Genomic DNA, 18,802 nt, shown 5'->3' on the forward strand with positions numbered 1-18,802 from the left:
TCACAAGGTTTCTCAAACGACTGTGTTATACAAACAAAAGGTCAAATCACATGCTTGAAATTGTGTCTTAAACAGCACCACCTCCAACCTCAAGGGCCAGCTCAACCATTACCATCCTTGTGACTTTTTCACCAATTAGGCAGGTCCTGCTCACTGAAAGAGACCGGCTGCTTTTAAGTCTCAGAGGGCCAAAGGGTCAGCGCTCAATCAGTCCGCTTGGAGAGGTTGTGTGTTTGAACGAGCCTCTAGTTGACAGGCCAAGGATGAGGGGTCAAAAGGAGGTGGGGGGTAAGGGGGTGTAGTGATTGGTATGGGTAAGGATTCCTGCCAGCTCCTAAGAGAAGCCTTTTGAAGCCCAGACACTGGCCAGGGCAGCTTGGGCTTCCACAGCGCAGCCGCCCTCTTCTCCAGACCTGCAGCAGCTGATGACAAGGCCCCAGCTGCTAATTATACGGCTGATGGAGAGTCACTCAAGTGGGACTGTCGGAGCAAGGGGTGGCCCTTGTGTGCAAATCTGATGGAAAGTCAAGGGTGGAAGAACAAGGAGGGCTCCACCTCCATCAGGGTAGCTGTACTTTTTCTATTTTTTTCTTTTTTTTTTTAAGGAAACAAGCTTTCAAAATTACTATGCTGGCAGAAATTACAGTTATTGTTCCAAATATCATGTTAATTTTAATTATGCATTCTGTTTTAGGTTTGGGGATTAAAAAAAACAACAACAAATAACTTACATTTAAAAAATAGGAATTAGATGCACAAGTTTGAATTGATTGTGGATTTTCTCCAATCCACACAGGCTCAAAAGAATAGATACACCCACACATCTACTAGTAAGATAAATGTTCCTTAGCAAGTTGAATGCAAAGTAAATTCTTACTTTAGTCATCCTACAAAAGTACTGCTACTTTAATGGCCTTACTGTGGTTATAAAAGCATGGCTACCTTAGTGGCCAAACTTCTGATGGCTACAAAACGTATGTGGTTGCAGGGACTTTGACCCAACTATTAGAGGAGTTGTGTGCATATATTCAAGTGTGTGTGTATATTTTTAAACTTGTGAAAATGATAAAAAAAATCCATTTTAAATTCAAACTCAGTATTTCACTTTATTTTAGTTGTTTGTTGTATCAAAAATCTTTCCTAAAAAAAGAGCTTCATATGAAATTCATGCCTATAATGAGTATTTGTAAACTTGTTATTGGCGCTATACAGAATAAATCCAATAAATCATTATGTTACTGATCATATGAGTCCATTTCAGCTGGACTTGGTTTTCAGTCTCAACAGTGCACTGTGCATCCGCCCATGATGGATCTACGCTAGATCACCATCTGCCCAGTGGACATGGGGGCCGAACCAGTTGAATTCCAGATGTAGTACTCTTTGGACTGAAGTTCTCGGGCTGAGGAGCACACAATGACACCACTTTCAGTTTCACATAAGGATAAAAGCAGGACATGTTTTGAGATCAGACCTCTCAGCTTACATGTGAAAATCCTTGGTTTGGCAGATGAATAAACTTGCACTAAATGCTGGTCAACACAACATCCGGACAGAGTCGTGTCCGGCACCTTTAAGTACAACTGTCAGAAGAAACAGAAGAACAACAAACAGCACCGAGTTGATGAAAGCAGATTTAAAGTTGTCCACCTACATGCAACTTTTCCCTAGGGAAGAAAACCCAAAGGGTCTGAATACTTTTGCATGGCACTGAATATACTTCTTAGATTTTCATTGCAATTGTTGCATTTGCAATCTATAAAAGTTGAAATAAGAATGGAAATTAATGAACAGACAAGAACAATTGCATTAACATTTTTTAAGAGGAATGGAAAAATCCATTCATGGTTTTCATAAATATGTATTAGTGTTCATCAATACCTGCAAGTCAAGCTTAAATCAAACAAAAAATACAGAATGTAAAGCTACTAAAGGTAACTAAATACCTGAAATGATTAAAGAAAATAACTTTTTAGATAGACTGAAATAGTTTTGCGTCTTTCTTTTTTAAATAAATACACAAGTTCTTATTAGAAAGCCGAAACACTTTACCTTAATGTAGGCAGTAAGTCCAGTGCAGAGAGGGTCAGAAGGTCCATGTGAGGATCCAGAAAAAGCTATTTTGCCATCCAATGTAACCTCACGAGACCTTGGAAACTTTTGACCTTTAGTTTAGCAAAAAGCAGAAGAAGTTTTATTTTTATTTTTTAAAATTCTACAAAATAACACTTTTAATAAAAAAAAAAACATGTACCTAGAGTCCAGACCAACAGATTCTTCTCCTTAGACACATCTAACTGGCCGGAGCTCACTTTCACATCCGCCACACCCATCTGATTTCTGGACAACATGCAAATATTTGAGAATGTTAGAACCACACCATTATTTCACACCTATTGAGCACTGATATATGATTTTTTTTAGATGGTCAATGGCAGTCTTTTACATTTTTATTTATAAATTCTACAATTTAGTCTCACAGCTTTGAAAAAAGAAATTAAAATCAAAACATTAACAGAAAACAGCTCTAAATCTTTCTTACTAGAGTATAAAAAGCTGCACCCGGAAGTCTTTTTAATATGAGTTTTTAACATTGTATGGGATTCAGACACCCAAACAAAGAAAAGGTGTATAAATGCTTATATTATTTTTCATGGAAAACACAACATAAAAATAATTAGGACTTTTTTTTTTCCAGAATCTTTAAGTGAAACAAAATCAGCTCTACTCTGTCTGCTCTTTGCATTTCCTCTGATCGCCTTGGGAATGTTTCTCTTCTTTTCCTCACCAGATCTAAAGAGCAGGCTCATCTTCCCACCGTCTTTAAATAAAAGATTTTAAAAAAAACATCCCTCATCCCCAAATCTTTGAATTAAATATTATAGTATTTCTTAAATCTAGCTTGACAAAATTAATGGCCTCCGTTTTTGCTGCAACTTATTTAATTTCCCAGAGAAATTTTATGCAGTATATATTACCAAACAGCCCAGGTAAAGTTGGTTTTAGAGCTCTAGACAAACTTTACTGAGGAGGAGTAAAAGCACAATTGTATAAGTTCCTGTTGCCTCACCTTAACAGATCAATTGCAAGTCTCTTTAATAAATAGAAAAACACTAACTTACCGTAATAAAAATGAAATAAATAAAACACCTTTTCACTACAATCTCTTACCAGAGGTGCTTTTTCGAATGGATCAGAAGCTATTTTCAAAGATACTGCAAGATAATTTTTCATTCTGCCGTCTACCTGTTGAAGAACGGCAGGTGTGCTTCGCAGTACTCAAAGCTGTTCTTCACAGACTCGTGGAGCTTGAGGGACACACTCACGCGAAGGTTATTCTCCTCTTCCTTCAGCTGATATGAGCCAAGGATGGGGGGAACAGGGACCTGGAAGGAAAGATCATCAGTTATCAGTTTTCTCCTTGCTTCATAAAGTCATTGATCTTCATCTGAAATGTATACCTGTGAAGTGTAGCTGCAAAGTCGAAATGGCTCCAGAGGAGGAGAGAAGGGAAACTTGTACGGCCCAGAGAAAGCCGAGCCGTCTGCATCATCAACACTGCTGGCGGTCAGTATATTAGAGTCCAGAGAGGTGACGCAGGGATGGACCAGGATGTCCTGCAGTGGAGAACCGTTGGGTGGCAGTGTGAGGGTCACAGTGACGTTCGGCAGCACCCCTTCTACTTCACACTGTCGAAAGAAGTGCAGAATGACACTGAACGTTTTTTAAACCTGAACGTTTTCACATTTTGTCATGTCGAAACCACAAACTTCAGTGTATTTTAATAGGATTTAATAAGACAAACTAACACAGAGTGGTGCGCAATTGTGAAGGAGGAGGAATTGAATGGACACAGTTTTAATTTTCTGAAAAGTATGTCAAGAATGTGTTTTCCCTTTTAACCTGAAACTTGAAATTAAAACGTAACACAACCTTTTCAGAGTATATATCAGAAAAGCAGCCACAATGTCCACATTGTCTGGAGGAGGAACTGCACAGATCCCCAGCTCAGGTGGGCAAATCTCTCATCACAACAATCACTGACTGCCCACACTACGTATATAGACTTTATGACAGAGGTACAAGACTGAAAGTAATGATAAAAGAAAGCTAAAACTAGGCTTACAGTTAGCCACAACCCTTGTGGGGAACCTGCAAACATGTAGAGGAAAGTGATGTGGTCAGATAAAAGCACATTTCAAACCTTTAGGGTGATATGCAAAAGGTTGTGCGACAGGAAGCTAACTGCTTAAATGCTTAAACACACAGAAAGGACAGGAAAAAAATATGAAATACTCTGCAGATGCACTTAAAATTAAATCCCAGTAAAATATGTTAAAATTTATGGATGCAATATAGGAACGTGCGAATGTTCACTGGGTATGGATACTTTTTCAGGACACCAACTACTTTCTTTACATAGCGCCCTTACCTTGCAGGTCACTGTCCCATAAACATCCCACGTATCCTGTCTGCTCTGGTTCCCATACTGCATGGAGCGCACTGTTTCAACCACAGCCACATTCACAGAGGCTCGACCCCGATATAGACCCGTCTTCCAGGCTGGCTGCTTCTGGGTGACCGAAGAAGTGGGTGCCATGGGTGCAGTAGGTGTTCCCGCCAGTGGTATTGTATCAAGAGGTGTGCCAAGAGGACACACCTGCAAGAGGAGAGGTGGCAGCATTGCCACACGAGAGTCCAGGCCCTCCCTGTCAAGCTTCCCCCCTGACCCTAGGACAAAGGTCTGGAGGCCAGCTAGAAATGTGAGACCCTGAGACACTGACAGCAGGTTGGCCAGAGGTGGTCGCGGCTCGGAGGGGATATCCACTAATGGGAGGCAAGCCAGGAGGAGTGGACCTTGAGAGATGGCCAGCACAGGCCACAGTGTTGCCTTTCCACTCAAACGCAGCTCCACAGCTGGTGAACGTGGACGGTAAAGGCAATCATCTCTGTCAGCTACGTAGGGCTTGTTAGGGCTGGAAAGGCCCAGCTCAGTGAGCAGGAGCTGCAGGAAGATTCTGTCCTCTGGGACGGCTACGTAGGAGGAACCTGCCATAATTTTAGCGCGGTGTTCCACAGTGGAAAACCTCCTGTTAGAGAGACACATGACATTTAGCTACATTAAATAACTAACAGGAAGGTTAGAATAAACAAACTCATATAAAACCAATGATCTTATCTTTGTAATGAGTCTATACAGAGGGAGAAAAACAGAAGGAAGTTACAAACCTTGAAAACCGTACTGTTGCATTTTCTCCTTTTTCATAAAAAATAATCCATAAAGCTCGCAAACTCATCTGTTCGACTATGAGAACTTCCCTAATCTCCACAGATTAATATTTGCATCCCTTCGACCACGTTTAATTACTTCTTAACCTCAGCATACACATTTCTCTTGATGCAGCAATTGACTTCCTGTTGTTATTTCATGTGACGACCACGACCAATCAGCTGACACATGCGCATGCGCAATAGAAAGTGACTGTGCTAGGGATGGGAATGCCGACTGTTTTTTAAGATCTGAGGTTTTTGGCTCAGTTCACCACCAAACCTTTTACTGTCTGAAAGATTTAGCGTACACTTTGCTTAGTTTCAATACAATAAATTTGCCTAAATCTAATATGAAGAACATCTTCTCCTCTGTTCACCAAATACTAATATAAAAAGAAAGCAAAGAGAAAGCCTGGTTAAAGTTTTTCATAAACCATGTAGAAAGTACAGCAAACATAGCAGAAGGTCCTCTGGTCAGGTGAGATCAAAATGTTACTTTTTGGCCTCATCATCATGATATACAGGTGTTTGTCCTCAGCAGGAATAGCAGCTTCCCTATTCAGGTCAGGGTTAACTGGAAAAAGGATGAAGATAAATTTAGTGCAATCTCTGAACTGTTAGAATGTGCTAAAGATTGAGTTCAGACTTGCTGAACTCTTGTTTTGCAAATAATATTTGACAAAATGTATTTCCATGCAAAGATGGTAGACTAATGGTGGTACTACAAAGAATATATTTAGGGTTCTAAATATTATATGTCACATTTTCCCAATATTATTTGAATAAATGTTCAAAAACATACATTAATTTCCTTCCACTTCACAATTTTGCACTTCTTTGCATTGGTTATCACATAAAATTCCCCTGGTTCATAAAGTGGCAAAATATAAAAAAGTCAAATGAGAGTGAATATTTTTGCAAAGAACTGTTATTTATTTCCTCTCGTCAGATGGGAATCTATTGCCAATTTGGCGTCACCTCAAAGAGCCGGCATATTGAGTCGTCTCAGCCTCGGACAGCACGTACTTGTCCCCACCCTTCCCTCCCATACAGGAAGCTGCATTTCTAACAGGCTAGCTGTCAACAAAGGGGTAAAACTGAGAGAGAGAAAAAACAAACCCGAGTATACGTCGGCGTGATAGCTGACTGTTGGTTGATTTGTTGTCTTAAAACTTAATTTTCCGGGTCTGTCAGGAGAATCGTGAATATGGCGACCACCGCTCAGCTGTTCGAGGTAAAAACAACTGCAGTAAGCTGTTCTAGCTAGCAGGCTAACTAATGGTCAACTGTTATAACGGCTGCTTAACGGTGCTAACTTTATTTATTTGTACAGTGTGTAAAGAAAGGTTTGCAACAACTTCGATAGCCAATACACTCTTGTTTTATTCAGCAAAATACTATGAAAAAGAGCAGCACTTTACATCTTCCTGGAGATGTCATTGTTTTTGACTGCGTGCAGGAGAATCACTGCTGGGTTTTAATGTTTTATGAGCTCTTTTTGCCTCTGCCCTGTGCGAATCTTATGGTTTACTCATACTATTATCTGGTCTTCATTCATCTATGCTTTTTGCCCCCATGTAGGAGCCTTTTGACGCAGATGAGTACATTGAGAGGTTGGCATGGAGGACTCCAGGAGGAGGCTCTAAAGGAGGAGCTGAGGCATTTGACCCCAAAAGGTAGCAAATAGATGCTTGCCAGTCACGTGTTCTGAGTAATGCCCCTATATATCATCTTATTTTAGTTGAATTTATGTTTTTATTATTATTTTATATGAAAGCATATTGTTGTTGACCAGTAGACGTTTGTAAATGTGCATTTAGTGATTCACCAACTAGATGTTTTCTGTCTAAAACAGATGTCCAGTTTTTCTTTGTGTATTAATTGAAAATTTCAAATTTGACAAATCCGTGCTTTCTATAGTCATTGTTGAGACGAAAACAAATTCTGCAAGGTTGTTTTTTTATTAACTTATTTGATTGGATTGTACATGTTTAATGCCTGAGTCAATATTCCATCACATATTAGAAGAAAAAATATTAATTTCAGCTTTTAACTACAATGCTTACTTTGAAATCAATCCCAGCTGAATTTCTTTCTGTTCAAATGGAGAATGTTTTACATTACTGTTTGTTTTGAGATAACTTTTTCTGTGAAATATAATGAACATTTTGACCTTTACAAGGTAATTAAGGGCTTCAATGTAAGTGGAAATTGAGTTTTTAAAATCAAATTTTTATCTGATTCTTTTCCTTAAACTTGAGAAAATGCATAGAAATATACACCGTCAATTAATGTTTGTGTAAATTGAAAAACATGGATGATGTCCATTAGATTTGCTCAGGTTTTTTCCTTATTTTTCTCACATTAAAAGAAAAAATTATGTTTTATAACAAGTCACTTTAAATAATTTAATGTGAAATTGTTTCAAAAGTTTCCTCCTGTCCTCTTTCAAATTATTTAATTTCATGATCATGGTAATAAAAATTGTTGAATCATGTTGTCCTAATTAAAATGTTCCCATTTGCAAAGTGTTGCAGTTGTTCATGTGATGCATGTGGAACAGTCAGTGAAGTTTCTAAACTGGGACATTGCTCAAGGCGCTTTGCACGACCAAAATAATTAATTTATTTTTAAGTAAATGCGAGTAAATACTTAGAAATAAATTAACAGATCCAAATAAAAACAGGTAGAATAAGATTGAAATGTTTTAATATACTGTGGTATTTCATTTTGTTAAATATTTTAGCCAGTTTTGAATTTAATTTAATTTACTTTTTTTAAATTAATTAATTAAAAAAAAAACATTTTAGGTACTTTTTTTTTTATCTGTTCCAACTATTAATTGTGTCTTTGTCTAAGAGTGTTAATCCTTACTACAGCACATCTCTGGTTCCTGTGCACTGATTTAGACGTTTTGATAGCTTGAAAAAAATAAAAATAAGAAATAAATACATTTCCAAATCCTTTGCATGCTTTTCTCCCCACTTCTGTGATGTTTACACTTTGGGACAGAGTTGCATCTTGTAAGCAAAAATGCCACACCAGTTTAACTTTGCTCCAGATCCATTCCCACTTTATCTACTTCAACCACAAATTGTTGCCAGCACCTCCTCGGAAGCTCTTAGCGAGGAGTCAGCGGCGACGTATCTGAGGAGGCCACCATACTGTGAGTCACCAGCCGGGGAAGCGAGTGTCTGTTGGGAGAGGATGGAAGATGACTTTAAGCTGCAGCCGGTGCTGAAGGAATTAGTCAGAAGATTATACACTCATCATTTTGGGATATTTCCTACTCCTTGAAATGTGGTGCTGACTTAGAACATTTGCTCTGTAGTCCTAATGGCACTTAAAATGCAGCTGACGAAGCTACTAGTTTTCTGAGCTTTTTAAGCCAAGGGAGCCAGGAATTAGACAATCAACATTATTCTGTAACTATTTACTGTATCTGGGAGGTCAGTGGGACAGATATAACCTTGTGTCAATCAGTGATTCCTTCATCTGAAGCGTATTGTTTCATGTTTTGTCTGTGTTGCGTTTCACGAGTGGAAACTTCTGTCTGGACATATCTGCTTGTCCTCTGCGACAGGCTCTTGGATGAATTTAAGTGTCACATCGAGGAGCTGAAGCAACTGGATGAGAAGATCCAGCGGAAGGTGGAGAAGCTCGAGCATCAGTGTCATCGGGAAGCGAAGGAATTTGCCCACAAAGTGCAAGACCTGCAAAGAAGCAACCAAGTAGGTTGCTTACTTGAAAACAAACACCCTAGTTTTGAACACAAAACTTAGATAAGCTTTTGGAAATTATAAGATTTAGGCTGGGTTGTTTAAAACCACCTAAATTTTGTGACACATTATATTTCCTGTATATATCACCTTCTTTTGCTTTTATTTTCATTCAGGTGGCCTTTCAGCATTTCCAAGAGCTCGATGAGCACATCAGCTACGTGGCCACTAAGGTGTGTCACCTTGGCGACCAGCTTGAAGGGGTGAATACGCCCCGCCAAAGGGCCGTGGAGGCCCAGCGGCTCATGACGTACTTCAACGAGTTCTTAGACGGAGACCTACGCAGTGACGTCTTCCATAACCCAGACAAGGTGAGGATGACATTGGGTGTGTGTGTGTGTGTTTGTGTGTGTGTGTGTGTGTGTGTGTGAGAGACCACTGTTGAAGGCTCCTGCGGTGAGTATGAACAGGATTATGAGGTAACCCACCCTTGCTAATTTGTCAGGTTTATCCCCTTGGTTAGATCCCTCGGCTAATTTGGATTAATGGAACTGTCTGACAATAGCTGGTTGATTGATGAGCATGGATGTCAGGATGTGGATGTCAAAACTAATTGCATTTCCTGTAGTTTGTCTTAGAGGGAGAATTTGATTGGTCTCCAGCTTTGTGTTATGAAGCCAGACGGTAGATGTAGGAGGAGTACAAGCCATGCATGTTGCAGAGGCCAGTTGGTGTGAAAGAAGTAACTCTGACGCCACAACAACACAAACATTACTAAGTATTTTTGGTCTAGTTTCTAGTGCAAATATCTTAGTAGACTTGAAAGAAGACAAAACTAACTTACAAGTAACTTTTGAGCAAGATACAGGAGCTTGGCTTAAGTCAATAACTTCTTAATATTGATTAAAAAAAAGTTATAAGTGAAATAATCTCCCAGTGGAACGAGGACTTTTTTTTGTATCAATATTAATTAATTTTTGACTTTCAACAAGCTTCTGTTTCTTGTTGAAAGTTACTTGTAAGTAGGTTTTGTCTCATTTCAAGTGTACTAAGATATTTGCTCTGGAAACTGGACCAAAAATACTTGGCAAGATTTCGTGTTTTGCCGTGTAAAAGTTTGATTTTGTAGTTTTGTCATGATAGTCAACTTTGAATGCTTCAAATTTAACAGGAACTTGATTTGAAGTGTGGGGGTCAATCCTATAGACTGAAGCTTGAGATGGTGCTGGTACACCAGAAAGGCATGCAAAAATATCTGTCCAGATTCCTTTTCCTGAGCGTACCTCCATATGAGGGGGAAATGGGGAAAGCTGCAAGTGAATAGCTGAAGGGGGATGGCTTTGCTAATCCTTCTGAAAGGGAGGGCTGGGCCGCCAGCGTGGAGACAAGTGCTGCTAAACCCTGACTGCAGGGAGACGGCTACATTACTTACATGGGATTTAGCTAATCTTAGCTGGGGGACAGATACTTAGAAAACCTTCGCCGAGCAGAAAGGCTGGATCCTCCTCACGGGAGCAGAGTAATGATGTTAGCTGAGGCAGGCATCTGCGGGAACAGAGGAGTTGCGGACGGTGGGCCTTTCGTAGGTCTGGGGCTTTTACATCCGATGTGTGCGGGCGGTGGGGTGTGGGGGGGTGTTGGGGGAGTGTTCTCGATAGGGCTTCCTTTTTTACACAGATATCCCTGGCCGGACAGATTATTGAAAGCGATTTAGCCTCCTGTGGGATTACAGTCCATTCAGAAAAGACGTGCCAGTAAAGAGCTGGATGTGCTGCTAAGTCAGGACTGCTGCTGCTGCCAGTGCCCAGGTGAGCGCAGCCTGTCTGTTATCAGCTTCCTGTTTAACACAGGAAGGTGGAGGGAGGCTGCTCTAAGATGATGATCCCTCAAGTGGAGACGCCGCCAGCGGCCTGCCCACTTTCTGTCTGCATGTCCACCTCACGTGGTTCTGTTGTGCTATCGCTCTTTCTCCACCTCACCTGACATCTCCCCTCTCTCGCTCGCCAACACTCACACCTGCGCCGTCTCTCTCTGTAACCCTCAGATTAAGGAGGCTGCTGATATCATTCAGAAGCTGCATCTCATTGCCCAGGAGCTGCCATTCGACAGGTGAGTCAGGCGTCCTGGAGGCAGCTTTAGAACAGAGCGCTGTCAAGCAACAGGAACGTGGCGTATTACTCACACCGCCATGCAGAAGTATTCACCCTCTTGAACTTTTTTATGTTTGGTCACATCATAAGCATAAAAGTATCGGACTTTTATGTGATAGACCAACACAAAGTGGATGAAAAGACATTTCTTATAAGGGAGTGTTTCATCTCTCCCTGAGTCAATACTTACAGCTCCAAACTCAGTTACACATCTAGAGACTGAATCATGTTTGCTTATTCTTGTCAGATTGGATTGAGAAAATCAAGTTTTCAAGTACTGCCACGAATTCTCAGTCAGATTCAGGTCTGAATGCTGAATGCTGCGTTGCAACACATTAAGACGCTTTGATCTAAACCAGGAATCTGCAACTTTTACAGTCCAAACAGCCTTTTTGTCCTCAGTCCAGCTAAACAAAATAACACTTTTTGATAAACATCTACAGTGGAAATATTTTTTAAAGAACCACTATTTTCTTTGTTTTCAAATAAAGAAAACCATGAAACCCCTGCAAAAAAGAGAATGGATATTTTTTTTTTCCTATGGAATGTTGGTGTGAAAAATGTTATGATGAAAAGCACATAATTTAGAATGGGGGGGAGAATTGATCTAAAAGCATTATTGGTGCTGTTCTATTTTGAACATTTAATGCAGTTATTCCATTAAAAAATGAAAAACTGTTATATCATATTTGAAAACAGTGGTTGATTCTTTATCATTTCCAAAGTTAAGAGCCATTGTGGAAAATCCTAAGGGCCACTTGGGGCTCCAGACCGACAGGTTGGAGGCCCCTGACTGAAACCAGGTTTCTGCAATTATTGCTATTGGAGATGTTTTCAAATATCATGATCATTTTTCCTTTGTGTGTGTGACAGGTTTGCAGATGTCAAGGCAAAAATAGCAAGTAAGTTTCTACTCCACTTCCGTCTTTTGAGAATAGCAAAAGGTGGCCGCATTGAATATTGCTTTTATGTTTGTGTTTGTTTTTATTTGTGCCTAGGTAAATACCACGACCTGGAGCGACAGTTGATCCAGGAGTTCACTGCAGCCCAGCGCAGAGGGGAAATTGGTCGCATGCGGGAGGTTGCAGCAGTTCTCCTACATTTCAAGGTGACCTAGAAAGACATATTTGTTTTGTTGGTGTTTAATTTATGTAGTGAAAAACATTGCTAATAGGTATTTTGGTACAGTGTTTAAAGGTTTCATCTATGCACTTTAAAGTTTCTGGAAGGGTAACATCTGTGTCTTTCTTTTGAAGGGTTATGCACACTGTGTGGATGTCTACATAAAGCAGTGTCAGGAAGTAAGAGTTTGATTCTCTTTTAACATGTTATCTCGTTTGTTTCCTCATTAGATAAAAACATTACAAACTCTTTACCTTTCTATTTATTTTTTTTTTATTTTTTACTCTCTGTCCTTCTTAGGGTGCCTACATGAGGAATGATGTGTTTGAAGACACAGCAGCTCTCTGCCAGAGGGTCAACAAGCAGGTGGGAGAAGTCTTCAGCAGTCCGGAGACAGTCATGGCCAAACTCATCCAAAACATCTTCGAGAACAAGCTGCAGGTGCTTTTTCAGTGATTCATTCATTCACTTGTTCATGTTTAGGTTTGTTTTTAACTTCCTATGTCCCCACAGGCTCATGTTAGGGAAAAACTGGATGAGACTCGGCATTCAGATGTAGAACAGTACCTAAAGAACCTCTACGACCTTTACACTAGGTAACAAGTTGCTCACTTGCTGTTTCATGAATTTCATTCATGTGCAATCGTACTTATTTTACGTCTCAATGTTTCCAGGACGACAGCGTTGGCCACAAAGCTGACAGAGTTCAACCTGGGCTCAGATAAGCACACATTCCTGTCCAAGCTCATAAAGAACATCTTTTCCTCTTACCTGGAAAGTTACATCAACATGGAAAGGGAATACCTTCGCACTCGAGGCGCTATGATTCTGCAGCGATACTACGACTCCAAGAACCACCAGAAGCGCTCACTCGGCTCGGGCAGGTCAGATTTTCACCTGCAGTTTGAAGCATTTCTATAAGCATTTTATTTTTTTATTTTTTTGCTCTGTGTTTTGCAAGAAACAAGAGACGTTGCTGTGTTTGTGCAGTATCCAAGAACTGAAGGAGCGTATCAGACAGCGCACCAATCTTTCACTGGGTCCAAGCATCGACACCCATGGGGAGACCTTCCTGTCCCCAGAGCTGGTCGTCAACCTGTTACAGGAGACGCGCCATGCCTTTGAGAGATGCCACAAGGTGAATCTTCTCTACCTCCTCCATTTAATGGATGCCTTCATGGTTTCTAATTAAATGAAGTGATTGTTTTCCTTTGAATGCTGCACAGCTTTCAGATCCGTCTGATCTGCCCAAGAATGCCTTCTCAATCTTCCTCCTGCTGGTTGAACATCTGTGTGTGGAGCACATTGATTATGCCTTGGAGATTGGCCTGGCAGGTACTCCCATCCGTCCTCATTAGAAACACGTTTGTTTACTATTACATACACTTATCATTGGAGTAAATATCACATTAATTCAGGACAAACACCTCCAAATGTTTTAAAAATCTAAAATTAGAGAGCTAATGTTTTTGATTCATTGCAGAATTTATCTTGTCTGCATAGGACATAAATGAGGCTCAAAAATATGCATACAACACCTGTATGTTTGGATAAATGTTCATTTGGAAATTGCAGAAATTCAACAAATACTTAAGTATACAATATTTATTTCTGTTTTGAGTTTATTGCAAACCTAAATCCCAGATATTGAGTAGTCTGTCTGTCCGGAAAAAAAAAAAAAAAATCTTTATGATTTCCATTAAAGCTATCTTGTCGGATTCATTTCCAGCTACATTCAATAAAAATCTTGTTAAAAAAAGGAAAAATTAAATCTAAACAAGGCCGTTCCGTTACATACAGCCACAATCTGTTTAATATAGAAGTACAGAAACACAAATTTGATCAAGACTGTCTAATAAAATGTCTATTCATATGAGAAATGAAAAAAAATCCATATTAAAAGCAAAGTAAAAAAATTTTCTATAACATTTCAGTAATTTCTTTAAGTAATTATCGCACCACACTAATATTAAATGTTACTAATGGTCTATCTAAACATAAAAAAAAAGATGTCTGACTTATTTCTCAAGTGAAAGTACCTCTTCAAGAGGAATATAAATCCTAAATAAAGAAAAGTTGTGGATGGTAAAAAAAAAAAAAGATGAGGTAGCTGGATAATTTTAGTCTGAGCTGGTGATTTTCACGTAATGTGATCCTGCTTACTAACTGCGATATGTTTACGCTGAGGCAGCTCCAGACAAACCAAAGAGGCTGTGTTTTATTCTTGGCAGTCATCTGAGACACCGAGCAAAAAGCTCTTTTTTTAAAGTATTATACTGTTAACAGAATGGGAAATGACGGACATCATGCTGCATCAGACACTTTAAAAAACGTTGCATTTTGTAAAAATGTCCCTTTTTGAATGACGTCATATGTTTTACTGCCTTTTCTTATGATTTCCTTTCAGCGATTCCCTCGTCTGATGCAAAAAATGCCAACCTCTACTTCCTAGATGTGGTTCAGCAAGCAAACTCTATCTTTCATTTGTTTGACAAACAGTTTAATGACCAGCTCATGCCTCTAATAAGGTCAGTTGCAACCAAAAGATCATCTTACAAATTATAGTTCTTGTCAATTCACCCAAAAATTCTGTAACCTGTCTGCAGCTCCTCTCCAAAGTTGGCTGAGTGTTTGCATAAGAAAAAGGAGGTGATTGAACAAATGGAAGTGAAACTGGACACTGGAATTGACAGGTTTGTGTGTTTTATTTTATTTTTTCCTGTTTGTCCCAAATAACTACTATTTGGCAACTAAAAATACATTTTCTGGCCCATTTTGTTTTTATACAAAGAACATTAAACTGCATGGTGGGACAGATGAAACACATCTTGACAGAGCAGAAGAAAACCGACTTCAGGCCAGAGGACGAGAACAACGTCATGATCCAGTACACTACTGTAAGAGACGCTGAACTCTCATGCAAAACGCAGCATATGCTGCTAGTTTAACACGCCTGTTGTTCCTACAGCTACAGATCGGTAGATTCTCCTATTTTTACTCTGTTTCTCGGACAGGCCTGCTCCAAGGTCTGCGGCTACGTCAGCAAACAGGTGGAACATGTTCGGAAGTCCATGGACGGGAAAAACGTGGACACGGTGCTGGCGGAACTGGGCGTCCGTTTTCACAGACTCATCCACGAGCATTTACAGCAGTTCAGCTACACCTCCATGGGAGGCATGCTGGCCATCTGCGACGTGGCTGAATACAGACGATGCGCCAAGGACTTCAGAGTGAGTGAAGGGACAGAGGGCCGAAATGCTCCGGTCACAGGCCAAACTTGGTTCTGCCCTTTCAGGCCTTAACTGCTATTTGTTTATATTTATAAATTCACCAAAACAGTTGTGGTTAATGGTTACAGAGCAAAAGATGTTTAAAAATTACACATTTCTACTGATAAATAGCATGTAGATCACTTTATGGAAATTTAAATATTATTAAAAAGTTTCTTGGTATTGGTAAGTTTATTTAAAATGTATTTTTATTCATCATTAGACAAGATGATTTTTGATGATTATGACTTACAACTATGGACGCGTATTGGTATGGGGCAGGGGTTTGAGCGCTTTGAGCTTTTTCTGTTTTTACTGTTGTGAAGAGAAAAAAACTGTCAGAAAATGGGACTGCTGCATAAAACCATTACAAATTCCTTTTAATACAGATGTATTAGCCTACTCAAGGTACTTTAATGTCTTCACAACACACCTGGTCTGGGGTCCATTTTGGGACAAATTGCTGCAGTGCAGCTTGGTGTGGAGGCGATCAGCCTGTGGCTCTGCTAAGGCATTAAAGACTGTGTGTGGTGCCTCATGGAGTCCGTGGCTTGTGAATCTCCCCCAGACTTTTAACCAGCCTTTGGCTGACAATTCTCGCAAGTGTGGTTGTGCACAATTTTTTTTTTTTTTTTTACTGCACTTTTTTTTTTCTTTCCACTCAACTTTCTATAAGTATGTTCACATCAAGCTCTCTGAACATCCAGCTTCCTTAGCTGAGTTGAAGTTATTGCTGATATCGGACAGACGTCAGTCAGCAGTCTTAACTTTATTGTTCTTGAACGATTTTTCTGAGAAACAGAATTTTGTCTTTTTGTTAGCTGTAAGCTAATCTTCCATCGAAGATGTAGTTTTTGAACCGTTTCTGCCTGTCTGTCCTCAGGTCCCTCTCGTGCTGCAGCTCTTTGACACGCTCCACTCCCTCTGCAACCTGCTGGTCGTCGCGCCTGACAACCTGAAGCAAGTCTGTTCAGGTGAGCAGCTCACCAATCTGGATCGGAACCTCCTGCACGCCTTCGTCCAGCTCAGAGTGGACTACCGCTCAGCAAGACTGGGCCGTCATTTCAGCTAATGACTCTTTAAAGACCTACTGTACTCCGTCCAGGGAAAAATATAATAATGATGCCTCCTGAAGATACTAATTGCCAATCGGTCTGTCTCCTTCAAACAGACCACACCGATTGGGAAGCCAATGCTCCTTGAATGTGGGAATTTTACCCTTTTGTTTTTCTTTACTTCTGTAAAAGGATGAAATATAAGTATTTGTTGATCTTGAATCTATTTTGTTTTTAAATACTAATCATCGACAAATTTATGTGATAAGTGAATTACTTATGTCTGTGCTTGCATAAAAAAAACACTTTGCTTGTGCCAAATATTTAAGTTCTTTGGTTGAACTTGTGCACAGGATTTGGCTCTGAAGCAGCTTTAAAGGGAGACTTCCTGTCAAGTCAGACATCCGCTCTGCAGTTTTCACTTCATATGGTGGAAACTTACTTATTTTGCTGAAATATTTGGTGATCAGAAAGCTCTGTGAAACTGGAGAAGCAGCTACTCTCTAAAAGGCAAGTCTAGAAGCAGGAGCGATTGCATTCATAATCTGCTGCTGCTGCTTCTTCTTTCCCAGCATCTGAGGTAAAAATAAAACATTGCAAAGATAACCCCAAACTCTGACCACACGGTCTGCATCTGTTCCTTACATTTCAGTAGCGAATAAAACATTAGTCAGAAACACTTACTTCAGTTCTTAGTACTCAATATACATGTAACTCAGGTATGTGTCTCTAAAACCTGCATTTCAGTTTAAACTAACACGGATATGGATTGTTTTGTACTTCTTTTTTTTTTTTCTTTTTTTTTTTTTAAAGCATCCAAGTTTATCAAAAGTAATGTAGTTATAACTTGACATATAACGAAGTGGAGATGGGTGATGTTGAGGTAAAAATCATAATGCTATGCAGTATTTATTGGATTAAATGAAAAATCAACCTCGTTGCGAACAGTCAAGGCCTCAGAAATGTAAATACCCGTAAAAAAAAATAAAGTGGAACAATTCCTGTCACATAGACATTAGGGTGTTGCAGCTGTACTGCTAGTCCTCGAATATTAACAGAATTCACTTGTGTTTTCAAATATATCATTTGAATTTATTATAAACACTACATCATAAATCTTATCAGAAATTATTTTTTACCCCTATAGCATCGCGATAATCCCCCAACCCTTTCACAAAGTTAATTCTTTTGGCTGAACAGACAAAGTGGTTGACATATTAACAGATTCCGGCCGAGTCAGTGGTGCTTTGCACTCTGAAATGACAAGCAAGGCAGACTTTGCTGATGTCGGTGCGTAGCGGCCACAGAGGAGCCACATGAGGACGTTGTGACTTGTTGGACGCCATGATGGAAGCAGACAGGCCTGAGAATCCCTCTCTGGAGGGTCTGGGTGGTCCCTCACAGTTCAGACCGGTGCAACAATGGGTCACTGAGTGTGCCGCTCCGTAATTGCACAGATCAACACTTGCTCATTCAGCGGTGCGCAAAGTCCAAGACATTGTTCATCTGATCTGCAGCGTTTCTGGGTCAGAGGAGGCTGAAATGTTGATCTCCAGTGATTAGGGAAACAAACTGAACTTAAAAGGGACTTCTTCACACACACACACACGGTTTACTGGAGGTCCGCGTTAGCTGCCCTCTGCTCCTGCTGTCTGGAACGATCTGCTGCTCCCATTGTACTGCTGTTTACCGTGATTACTGATTCAATAAAGATGCATTTTATTATTCGACTCTGGATATTTTTCATATGTTGAGCTGTGAATAGAAAGTTTGCCTTGGTCTCTCTCCTCCTCTCTCTGTGTGAATGTCACTTTCAAAGTGAGATGAAACACTCCTCCTTTCTGTAGAAGTCATCAAGTATTCATAGGAATTCTTGCCACCAGAGTAAAGTTCTTTCTTCGACTTCAGGAAGTGAGCAGAGCCGGGGGGGATTAGATCTGTACGAGCTGATGAATTGTGTGCAGTAGTCATGAACTGGGGGAGAGCGGCGGAGATAGAGACGGCTCAGAGCTCAGCTCCAGCGCCGGCTGGTTAGTGTTGTGTAGAAGGTACACACAGAGCTGCGCAAGTTCAAACAACATAATTAATTAGGCTAATATTAATATTATCAATGCCACATAAATTCAATTCTCTCTGTCCTAATCACAGCTAGATAGCTTGTAAAAATTATTTTGTTAGGCCCTGATGCAAACAGCGGGGATTTTCCAAACATTTGA

The 18,802-nt window shown here is 40.0% G+C and overlaps 2 protein-coding genes across 2 annotated transcripts; one reads left to right on the top strand and one right to left on the bottom strand.

The window, feature by feature from the left end:
* Positions 1–1,079: 1,079 nt before the first annotated feature.
* On the bottom strand, positions 1,080–5,457 carry ap5m1 (adaptor related protein complex 5 subunit mu 1). The gene is made up of 8 exons (XM_007553015.2): positions 5,230–5,457; positions 4,433–5,090; positions 3,462–3,689; positions 3,247–3,386; positions 2,255–2,340; positions 2,053–2,165; positions 1,487–1,583; positions 1,080–1,402 (listed from the first exon to the last, which is right to left on the bottom strand). Exons 1-8 carry the CDS (start codon positions 5,295–5,297, stop codon positions 1,320–1,322), a joined length of 1,473 nt encoding a protein of 490 aa, XP_007553077.1. The 5' UTR covers positions 5,298–5,457; the 3' UTR covers positions 1,080–1,319.
* An 828-nt stretch (positions 5,458–6,285) lies between these two features.
* exoc5 (exocyst complex component 5) lies at positions 6,286–18,316 on the top strand. Its single transcript, XM_007553016.2, has 18 exons — positions 6,286–6,505; positions 6,853–6,947; positions 8,855–9,002; positions 9,167–9,361; positions 11,035–11,099; positions 12,014–12,042; positions 12,139–12,248; positions 12,397–12,441; positions 12,563–12,703; positions 12,776–12,858; positions 12,937–13,146; positions 13,253–13,400; positions 13,489–13,597; positions 14,670–14,790; positions 14,869–14,955; positions 15,054–15,159; positions 15,277–15,492; positions 16,415–18,316. Exons 1-18 carry the CDS (start codon positions 6,479–6,481, stop codon positions 16,601–16,603), a joined length of 2,124 nt encoding a protein of 707 aa, XP_007553078.1. The 5' UTR covers positions 6,286–6,478; the 3' UTR covers positions 16,604–18,316.
* The last annotated feature ends 486 nt before the right edge of the window (positions 18,317–18,802 follow it).

The sequence above is a fragment of the Poecilia formosa genome, unplaced genomic scaffold (assembly GCF_000485575.1).
Source record: "Poecilia formosa unplaced genomic scaffold, Poecilia_formosa-5.1.2 Scaffold54, whole genome shotgun sequence".
Classification (NCBI taxonomy): domain Eukaryota; kingdom Metazoa; phylum Chordata; class Actinopteri; order Cyprinodontiformes; family Poeciliidae; genus Poecilia; species Poecilia formosa.

Bases quoted from the DNA above. Each gene is read 5' to 3' on its own strand.
- ap5m1 (XM_007553015.2), bottom strand. From the start codon at position 5,297: ATGAGTTTGCGAGCTTTATGGATTATTTTTTATGAAAAAGGAGAAAAT. The intron at 3,690-4,432 runs GTAAGGGCGCTA...TTCTTTCGACAG, and splicing joins ATGGGACAGTGACCTGCAAG to TGTGAAGTAGAAGGGGTGCT. The intron at 3,387-3,461 runs GTATACATTTCA...CTTTCCTTCCAG, and splicing joins TTTGCAGCTACACTTCACAG to GTCCCTGTTCCCCCCATCCT.
- exoc5 (XM_007553016.2), top strand. From the start codon at position 6,479: ATGGCGACCACCGCTCAGCTGTTCGAG. The intron at 14,956-15,053 runs GTTTGTGTGTTT...TTTTATACAAAG, and splicing joins CTGGACACTGGAATTGACAG to AACATTAAACTGCATGGTGG. The intron at 15,160-15,276 runs GTAAGAGACGCT...TTTCTCGGACAG, and splicing joins TCATGATCCAGTACACTACT to GCCTGCTCCAAGGTCTGCGG.